General features: G+C 38.8%; 1 protein-coding gene across 1 annotated transcript; it reads right to left on the bottom strand.

Annotated features, from left to right (window-relative positions):
* Nucleotides 1–433: 433 nt before the first annotated feature.
* On the bottom strand, nucleotides 434–7,066 carry LOC123771404 (uncharacterized). Its single transcript, XM_045763913.2, has 5 exons — nucleotides 6,950–7,066; nucleotides 1,266–1,307; nucleotides 1,110–1,193; nucleotides 736–1,029; nucleotides 434–658 (listed from the first exon to the last, which is right to left on the bottom strand). The coding sequence occupies exons 2-5, from the start codon at nucleotides 1,305–1,307 to the stop codon at nucleotides 545–547; spliced, it is 534 nt and encodes a 177-aa protein (XP_045619869.1). The 5' UTR covers nucleotides 6,950–7,066; the 3' UTR covers nucleotides 434–544.
* Nucleotides 7,067–10,948: the final 3,882 nt, after the last annotated feature.

Below are 10,948 nucleotides of genomic sequence, written 5' to 3'. Positions count from 1 at the left end.
ACAGTTCTACGGGTGCAAGAGTATGCCTCCTCAAGCACCCGGGCGTCAAAATAGAAGTAGTCCAAAGAAATAATCCAAAACAAGCAAAAGGTCGGCAGGAAACAAGCAGATAGAAGAGGGGGGGGGGGGGGGGAAGAAAAACCAAACATAAGGAAAAGGAAAAGCAATCCGGCACAATTGGAGAAGACAGCAGCAGGAGTACAAGGCCAGAAAAGGACAGAGGACTGCCCAACGGAGCATCACACTCCGGCAGCCGTCCACCAAGCCCCCTCACGACGCCAACGGGCCGGATAGGGAGGGGGAATGTGCCAGAAAGTTATGGGGAGGGAAGAGGTTCAAGAGGAAACTTGAAAACGCCATTGCTTCTAGTAATTTGACGAATAGTAACCAGAGGTATTCCATAGTTACGAGGGAGTCTGCTACTAATCAAAGATTTTATTTCACTTTTTATTCAAATCCAAACACTTTCTATTATTAGACAAAACACTTTACCGTTTTAAAATGTTTATTACAATACTATGTGCCAATTTTCTATAATCCATCTTTAAACATAGTATCTGGCGGTGGTGGAAGTAACCGTAGTAGTTACTATTTGCGTAATGGTAGTTACTATATCCTGCACAAGTTCTTGTGTAGATACCACAGGGACCGTCTGGATCTGTAATTACAAACATTATTGACGTTTGTGTAATAAATGTAGAGAACACTTGCACAAATTCAAGACTACATAGTTACCTCGTGAGTAACAGCCACGTGGGTGATGGTCTGCCAGTATTTAACAGTATCTGTTGTGGTGACGAATTGACTGTAGACAGAGACCATTGTGCTCACTGGGTAGACCCCCACCGTAGCCGTCACCAACACTACCGGTGTGGAGGTGACCCTTATCACAGAAGTCACCGTCTGTGGCTGCTGGGGAACAAACTCCCATTGGGTGGTGGTCTGGGTGACTGTCAGGGTGATCGCTGTCTGCTCAGTAACCCAGACGTCAGAGGTTGTAGTCTCCCGCAGAGTGTGGGTCAGGGTTGTCTGCAATATTACACACCATTACGAAGTGTTAATGTATATATGACAGGTTGGTTAAGAAGGGTAATGTCATTGTTACCAACCTCAGTGGTGATGGTGGAGGTTGTGGGGGTGACGACTGGCAGGGGCGCGTGGGTGCCGTAAGGTTGGTACGCCTGACCCTGGATCTGTTGGGGAGCAATTATTAGTCTGCTACAATTTTTTTATTATTTGAGAATACGGTATAATATAATAATTACCTGGGCGATACAACCGAGGAAGAGTAGAGCAAATACAGCCATCTGTACAGAAAAAATGCAGTTTTTAATCAAAAGTTACAATAGTGTCATTAACCACCATGATCAAAAGTCAGATTTACTTTTGAATTTTTAACATAACTGACGTTATAACACCGAGAAGTTCATCAATAACTGATAACGAGAGGCATGTTTGAAATTTGTCACTAGTACAGCAATTTTAGTTAAATCAAGATTTTTGAAGCCGGACAATAAAGATGGTTGGGAAGGTAGTTAGGGGAAGATTATGGGACACCGAGGCTTCCATAATGCAAGCTATCTAGGTGCTTCAACATTAGACAATTCTACGAGAGTTTACTGTTAAGCAATTTATGAACTCCCAGGCACACTTTCCACATCAGATATATAAAAGCATGAAACCATGTTTAAAGACCAGTTTATTAAAATTCATAATTTGAATTAGGCAAAGATAAGTATTCAGTTCTATTAATAACATAACCTGAAGTGTAGGTACAAACTAACGTCCCATTTAGATATCGTTAGAGGCCTTGGTAATAACTATTGAATTTGTTATGTTTAACTAGCAGTACCCAGCCACGCGTTGCTGTGGCTCAGCAACCTTCCCTGTTAAATTCCCCCCTCCCCTTGTCCACCCAACCATTCCCCACTCCATCCCCTCTTCCTTCCCACCATGCCCCACTCCCGTGTCCCTCTGTCCTCCCCACCCTTCTCCATTCCCCCATCCCCACAATCCCAAACTCCTGTCCCCTCATCCTTCGCACCATCTCACTTCTGTCATCATCCCCCACTCTCGTCCGATGCCTTTCCAAATGGTCTGAAGTTCACAAGAAAATTGGGAACATCAAGTGGTCTGATGTTCCCATCACTGAAAGAAGTAGTAACAAATTTAATAAAGATGAAAAAATAAAGTATTCGCACGAAATGAGCGGTCTAGTAAACAGACCAATTTCAATGCAATTCATACAAAATTAAATCAAAATACATCAAAATCTAGGAAAATTCAAATTATCAGTGCAATCAGAAACATTGAAATTGAATTTTAACATTTAGTGAAGCATTTGTGTTGCTCTTACATTCAACAGATGGCACTTTTTTTTTTTCCAAGAAAAAGTTTTACCTGTCACATGTGGCATCTATACTTAGGAATTGAACTGTAGGGTAAACAGCTCAATTCCCACACAATGTCACAATAACTAATAATTAAAATAAATTGAAATCTATGAAAATAGATTTTATCAATGCAATCCAAAACATTGAAAGGCAATACGCGACATCTAGTATAGCGTGCATGTTGCCATTATGTGCAACAGATGGTGCCGTTTTTCAAAAACTATGAAATGCTTTTACCTGTCACAGGGGCAGTATCTAAATAAAAATATAAATGTTCGTTTGTTCAAAATCTCTACTCTCCGAAAGTTCTTCATCGATTGCCTTGAAATGTTCATACAAAATTTCTTTTCCATCCGACCAGGTTTTTATATACATATATAGATGTCATGTCTGTGACGGGAAAAAAACACTTACTTTGAAAATCTGTTTTCCAATGCGAGGGAAATCTTTGAAATCTCTTTACCGATTGCTTTGAAATTTTGACAACATTGCATTCAAATAGGCGTGTGTTTTTATATACACCTACTATATACATGTCTCGCCCATGGGGAAAAAAAAAAAAAAAAAAAAAAAAAAGTTTGAAAAACAGCACCATCAACAGGATGTAAAGAGCAGCATGCTGTAATCTGAAAGTTCTTCCACAATTGCTTTGAAATTTTGAAACTACGTTCCATTCTAGTATGTGCGTGTTTTTATAGATTTACTATTTAGATGAAAAGCCTGTAACGGGTAAAACTTTTTTTTTTTAAAGCGCCATCTATTGCACGTTAGAGCAACACTACATAAAATGTTTCGATTCGATTTCAATGTTTCCAATTGAATTGATAAATTGAATTTTCGTAGATTTATTTTCATTTATTTAATTACTTTGCGTCACGTTGGGATTGATCCGAGTTTACCATACCGTTCATTTTGCGAGTAGCTTATTTGTTTCTTTTTTCATTATTTCTTTTTTTAACTTCATATATTTTTAGTGCAATTGGTGGCGAAATTGAGCCGTGTCTATCTGCGTTTGAATTTAAATAGTTCGTAAGTATTATGTTTGTTTTGAAAACAAGAAAATGGACAACACGTTTATTTTTCAGTTGCAAATGTACAACAGCCATGAATCCACCGGCTACGACGTAAACTGCTCTTAACGTTATGTCAAAATGATGAATTTGCAAAAACACTGCTCTGAAGTGCATACATATTACACATGGGATGTCACTAGAAAATCATTTGAACGACAGAAACCAGGAGACCGTCGACCAGGTTGTCGACGGACAACCTGGCATATTCAAATAAACTAAGATATACAGACTACACTGTGCATCCTAATCAAGATGAATGCTTCTTCACATGCTGTTGGTAAATGTGCCCGGACCAACTTCTTAACAGCCATTGAGATTTGTCAACAGCGAAACACATGCCAATTTCCGTAGTGCATGTCATGCTCCTAATTTATTGAAGAACGACCAACACTGGGATGTATGCATTAATGACGCGTCCAACACGTCACATCCAAATTTAATTCGTGCATTGTTTGCAATCATTGACCACCGGCTTTCCATCTCCAACAGTTATGGGAGAAATAAATCGCACATGGCTGAAAATATTCATCGAATATGAAGGAAAAATCAAATATGAACATAGATTTCACAATAAATATCGAAAACGAAGCATTGATAATGATTGTAGATTTGTGCTTAGAAATCACGAACAAAGTTCTAAATCAATTGGAAGTGCCATTACCGACTATCTACTACCGTTTCGTTCGATGTAGAATTGCGTCGTGAACAAGATCACAACACCAGTGATCCGTTATGTGTGCAATCAAATATTCTTAAGCTAACGCTCGAGCTAAAATGCATTTACAATCAAATAATTAAAACTGTCAATAAAGAGTTTGGAGACATCTTAGGTGCGCCAGAAGGAACTGTAAATCCTTCCTAATTAGATTTATTCCAGCAGGATTTAGATCCCAAAATGTCATAACCGTCATAACTCTTGCATCATCCGGAATAGCTACGACATTGTTACCAAGCCGAAGAACTGCTACTTCGAAATTGCTATTGAACATGCAATTCATTGAAATGCCCACGGGCAACATTTCCAAAGCATCCGGCATGGGTAAACTATTGCAGAAATGTAAACCGTTTGGGATGAATGCATAATGGCCCACAAAAAATCGTTAAAGACTCTCGATCATTACAAGATTTGCATTGAAACAGACCAATTTGGGAACTTCAATATTTCTTGCACGAGATTTCATGCAAACATTACCTGTAATTCCTCGATACAAGTCCGTCGACACTGTTGAGGAAGCAGTTAGTGAATTAAAAAATTGTTGGATAACTATCAGGGATACCATCACGCGTACGGCAATTTAAAATCTGCATGCCAATTTTCATGTGAAATATCAATCAACTAAAGCTTTACAACTGCACGCGCCTTTCAGTAAAAAAAAAAAATTATAATCAGCAACGTCTTAGAAGCAACAATCTTTACAGTACCTTTCAAAGGTGAAGAGGTCCTCATTCCTCGCATTCCTACCATTCCAACAGATATGTCATTTCAATTTAAGATATTGAAACTTAATTCGACTGTCGTTTGTAATCACCATCAACAAAGTTCAGGGCCAATCTTCAGAATTGTGCAGTTTATATCTAGACACGGAAGGCTTCTCATAAAGGACAATTATATGTTGCGTGTTCTAGAGTCTAAACCAGACAATCTACAGATAATGGAACAAGTAAAAAATATAGTATACCCACAAGCATTATGAAATTAAACATGTTAGAAACGTACACTTTTCCATATAACCAGACAGCCACAGCAACGAGTGGCGGGTACAGGTAGGAAATATATAAAAAGACACTCATTTGAATGGAATGTTGTGTCAAAATTTGAAAGCAATTGGTGAAGAGGTTTTGAAGATTTCCCCCACATGAAAAAAAACAATGAGAATTTTTTTTTACAGTCACAAACGTGACATCTATAGTATGTATACTGAAACCTGCTCTGATGCGAACTAAACGTTTTTTGAAAATTTTCAGACCAATCTGCAGTACTTTTGGCGATTAGAGATTTTGAAGAATCGAACATTTTTATAAAGATTGTTAACCTTTGAATAATGCCTGCCAATGCTAAATCTACACAAATAAAAATGGAAATGTTTGTTTAAATTCGCTAATCTCCGAAAGTTCTTTACCGATTGCTTTGAAATTTTGACAATGTTGCATTAGAATAGGCGCATCTATATACCTACTATATAGATGCCACCCCTGTAACTGGTAAAAACCATGCGGTTTTGAGGAATGACACTATCAGTTACAAATAATAGCAGCATTCATGCTACACTAAATATGTCACGAATTGCATTTCAATGTGTCCGATTGCATTGATCAAATTTTTATAGACTTAACTTTTTATTTATAAAATTATTAAATTTAAAGTATTCATTACACTTTGATATTTTATTTATCTTTTGTGCGACATTGTGTTGAAATCTAGGCGTGTTTACCATACCGTTCATTTTGTAAGTAAAATTATAGATGCCACACCCGTGACCGGTAAAACTATGCTTTTATTCACAAACAGCACCTGTTGCATGCAAGAACACTTGCTATACTAAATATGTTAGTTCCCTCTGTTCCCCATTGCTTTGATACATCTTTCATTTATTTTTTAATTTATTTTGTGGGATTTGTGTTGGAATTCAGTGTTTACCATACCGTTTATTTCGAGAGTATAGTTAATTTTTAATTTTCTTCATATTTTATTCAACTTATATTTTAGTGATGGGAACATCAGACCATTTGGAAAGGCATCGGACAAGAGTGGGGAATGGTGGGGATGAGGGAATGGTGAGTAGGACAAAGGGACAGGGAAGGTTGCCGAGTCACAGCAACGCATGGCCACGTACTGCTAGTAGTTAAAGCATACTTTGGTATATAAAAAAAAAATAAAAAGCTTCTATTCAATTATTAACTGCCGAGGCTATAATTTGTGAAGCGTAATACTATAGAATTTTCATTCAATTAAGGAGTTGAACTTAATAATGGATATTTGAAGCACTCATTTTATTAAACAGGCCATCATGAATTGACTAAAGATATTTCAGGTCTTTATAACAAAGGAGATATATTTTGTTTACACATGGAATTACCTTCAGTAATTTAATCAAGTATTTTTCTTTAAGCATTACTACTTTATAAATAGATTTCACTTTATGTTGCAGACCAAGTCCGGGGTATAGTCAAGTATACCACGCTTAAAATACTTCATTTTATACATATAAGCCTAGTAGTGGTTAAGCCTAAAATATTCCATTAAACGAATATAATATCACTAAAATTAAGGATCTGACGAATCTCCACCTATTAGATGCTTCTACCGTATTCTTTCAACATCACTAATAAGATATCCTGGATAATGTCCTAAGCATACAAATTAATTATTAATAATATACTACTTTTAACCCATAACAATAAAATTAATACGTATTAAACTACCAATTACAATAAAAACTATATCAGTAATAAACCCAATCTTACATTTCACTTAAAACCAACCTTTAACAACACTTAAAGTGTGAGAGAAGGTACCACACAGACAACAGTGGAATGACTGAGGGTTAACGGCGGGCCGGGCACCTCGTTGACTCAACACCAAACACTTTATGGGAAAGGTAGAAAGTTCCCCACAAAAGCTGCCAAGACCACTATAACAGCGCCATCTATTGATTAAACCGTCAGCTACGCTCCCTGTGGAGCAAAATGATGATAAGACTCACTGAGCTTCAGTATTTATTTTAATCATTTTCACTAACTCTCTTTGTTTCTATTTTATAATTATATTAAAATATTAATTTATTTGCAGGCTTTCTATTGTGTTACTGATTATTAGCCAAAATATTAGTTGTGCTTACAATATTTTCTTTTGTCTTATAAAATTTGGGTAGTTATTTGATTATGAGTAATTCTAACACCGTAGGCTTAAAAGGTATATATTTACCAACCAAGGTCTACACTTACATATTGAGAAATAACACTGTGGGCTTAAATTAATATTTTTGGAGGTTTGAGCAAAAGCCTAAAATGGGTTTGTATATTTTATTACATTTTATTTTAGTTTTCCTTGCTAACAATAATAATTGTATGATACAAAATCGTGTGACACACATGGCTCTAATATTTACATGATTTAACAATATGAAATTAGTAATAAAAATAAATCTTAAGTTGAAACAAACGTTGAATAACAGTGAATATAATAAATAAGTATAAGTGTCGTGACACTGAACCCCGGTTCATTCCGAACACAGCGGTTACACCACACATAACACCTTGCCTCAGCAACCGTTTCTACTACCGTGTACTTCTACACACACCAGACCCTTGAGGTGTACCCTAGGTTTGTACAGGAACACAATGAGGGAACATATGGAAGGTATTTAAAGGCCGTCGGGTTTTCTCATTTAATTACAAAGAATAGACTCTGACAAATAATAACATATTAACATACTCTATTTAGTTAAATAAACACCCAATATCCATAACCCACTTGACCTCCGTGGTCACCACCTGCACTCGTAACTTCCGCCTAAGTCCCTAATACTGAATGATTACTACAACGCTCCATACCCCGTTAGTCTTACATTCAATACTCACATACTGCAGGCTTAACTTGGTCACTAAGATCACATCAGGCTCCCGCATAGCTGTCTGCTACACTTCGTTGCTGCCACAGACGAAGACCCGGAGAACTTGCCAGTTCCACTCCCACAACCAGACTGTCTTCAGCCAGCCATAGCCTCAAACATTTCACCCCGCCTCTCAAGGAAGGTATAATCCGATTAACTTTGTTCCTAGAAGCGGTAACCTTGTTCCTAGAAGCCTGAGTCCTCTTCCCAGGAATTATGAGTTTGGCCAAGCAGCTGCTGTCTTAATCCCTTGACCTTTTCTGGATGTGTGACCGTTGTCTGTATACTTAACATGTACTTCCAATCCTCATTCGTTAGGTGTTGTAGTAATGATCCTCTAGCTAATAACCCCCACAAACTTGTGGATTACAACATACGCTTGTAGTGTAAAATAAAACCTTGCTAGCAATAATAATTGTAAGTGATATAAAACGTGTGAGAATTCAATACGCTAATGTTTACATGATTTTACAATATGATTTACAATAATCCTAAGTTGAAACAAACGTTGTATAACAGTGGAAACGATAAATGAGTCTAGGCTTGTAGTGTAAAATAAGAGTTGCCAATTACTGTCCAAAAGGAGGTGACTATAAGAATAACGCAGAGGCGCAGGCCCAACTAAGGGAGTTGAGATTTGAAGAAAGCGACGACCAGATGAGACATTATAGTAAGGTGGGTTACACGATGGGGGGTTCCGGCAGAGGTTTCCCCCACCAGCAGAACAACTGTCGTGCAATCCCCTATTCTGCAATGCAGTCAGAACACGGCTCCAAAATGAGAATAGTGACTTGAATGACCTCTACCTGAGGGGGATATTTTATGCGTTGCTCTTTTAGCGACCTACTACTCGCCCAGACTTTGTAGGTCAGGCGGTAACTGGCAAAGGATTTGTAACGTATCGTGGATGTTTCTCGAGTGGCGGCCAACATTAGGGTGTCTACAAGTCTGAAGGAGAGAGCGCTTGAAGTTTGTAGTCTCCGTGACTCAGTTGACGATTCTCCACGGATCGTAGCGTCTTTGGGAGAGTCGTGGAGAAGGTCCCCTTTGGGTTTCTTAATGCGTAGCCATGATGAGGGATGTGGAGTATCCTCAATACCAGGTGTGACGCGAATGTGGAGTCCCCTTATGTGACTGGGCTTATGTTCTCTTATGTTCGCATGGAGAGAGAAGTATAACTGGTTTGTAAGCATTTTTTTTACTTGAGAGTTGAAGCATTTTTCTGCGGGATTCCATGAATGTCCATATATTCAAACTCTACCATTAAAAACAAAACAGTTTTCCCTGAAAATGGAAAAGGTACAGAATTTTCAAATACTTGTAAATGTTAGTAATTGAATATAGCCCTTGAAAGGGGACCAATTTGTCGCAATCTGGTATGCATGTGGTTGATTCCGTTGTGGAAGAGAATGTTGCCCTTGCTGTTGTATATTGGATTTCGTCGTTCTTGCTGAATTCAGCTTTGACCACAAGCAGGGTCAGGTTCCGGCCATTAGTGCCTACCAAGATGTCGGAGAAAGCTGGGCAATGATGAAGATGATGGTGTGCCTGACGAAAATGTTGCATCCTCCCGGATACCGTCGTTGGGGGGATGAGGGCAAGGTCAGCTGGTTGCAGGGCGTCGACGGGCTCTAGAGCAAAATAGTTGTTCCAAAGCTTTGTTGATTGTATGGATGAGTTCGCACCGATATTGATGGTGTGGAGCAGAATGTCGTTTGCCTTCACCGCTCCTCACACAGATGTGGTCGGCGAACCAAGGATTGTTTGCTGAGTGGTAGCCAACTTAGCGTATCCACCAGGCAATGTGAAAGAGAGCGCTTGTAAGAGCTGTTCCGCCTATGTTGTCATAAATGCGTAGCCATGGCGAGGGATGGGGTTTCTCCTCAGTACTAGGTGTGATGAGTGTTTTGGAGTCTCTTCGTGTGACTGTGGCGTAAGAGGTGTATCTCCCTTGGGACCGCTAGTTTCAAAGCTTTCTTCTTTCTTGAGAGCTAAGGCAGTTTTCTGGGGGCTTGTATGAATGTCTGTATGCTCAAATATGCAATTAAAAACCAAACAGGTTTCCCTGAAAATAAAAGAGGTACATATTATCCAATACTTTGACATATTATTAAATTAGACAGCGCCTGAAATTAACAAGTATGCTCCCGTGTAATGTGATGTGATCCGATCTGCATGTAGTTGTTTCCGTAACGTTAGAGAATGTCGCACTTTGTGTAAGACATTAATATCCGTGGTTCTACCTGATTTTATCTTTGACCACAAGCAGTGCCAGGGTCCGGTTCTCTTCTTACTTGAGAGTTGAGGCATATTTTGTGCCTGCTTGCATGATGTCCGTTTATTCAGAATCCGAGTTTGATCGTTCTTGCTGAACTCAGCTTTGAACACAAGAGGCAGAGTTCCGTTCGTTGGTGCTTTCCAAGGTGTCGGCAGGGACTGGCCAACGATTCAGTTACTTTTCGTTCACGAAAATTTTTTTACATCCTTCGTGATGACTTCAATGGAGGTGCGGGATGAAGATTGGCAGGTTGGAGGGCGTCGTGGTGCTCGGAAGCAAATAGGCGTTCCAAAACTTTGCCTTTTGCAAGGTCTTTTGCTTGATCACTATCAGTGTCAGTAAGTCACTGACATTTATAGTGATCAAGCTATAAGTCGGACGCCTTCGCCGCTACTCGCATGTGTACATCTGCACAATTGAGCTTTGTAAATGTTTGCATGAGCAAACGTGCAGAGGGTTGTGATCTTGAAAGCATAAGTCCAAATAATGAACTAATAGATCTACAGATGCTCACGAGTAATAGGTATACCACTTAACGCCGGAAGATCCCTTGAACACAAACCTGTGATTGTGTTTACGGACATATAAACG

Source organism: Procambarus clarkii, chromosome 54 (genome assembly GCF_040958095.1).
Source record: "Procambarus clarkii isolate CNS0578487 chromosome 54, FALCON_Pclarkii_2.0, whole genome shotgun sequence".
NCBI classification, from domain to species: domain Eukaryota; kingdom Metazoa; phylum Arthropoda; class Malacostraca; order Decapoda; family Cambaridae; genus Procambarus; species Procambarus clarkii.
The sequence above is the reverse complement of the archived record's forward strand: the minus strand, read 5'-3'. Positions and strand labels throughout refer to the sequence as shown.

Bases quoted from the DNA above. Each gene is read 5' to 3' on its own strand.
- LOC123771404 (XM_045763913.2), bottom strand. From the start codon at position 1,307: ATGGCTGTATTTGCTCTACTCTTCCTCGGTTGTATCGCCCAG. The intron at 1,030-1,109 runs GTTGGTAACAAT...GTAATATTGCAG, and splicing joins CCTCCACCATCACCACTGAG to ACAACCCTGACCCACACTCT. The intron at 659-735 runs GTAACTATGTAG...TTGTAATTACAG, and splicing joins ACGTGGCTGTTACTCACGAG to ATCCAGACGGTCCCTGTGGT.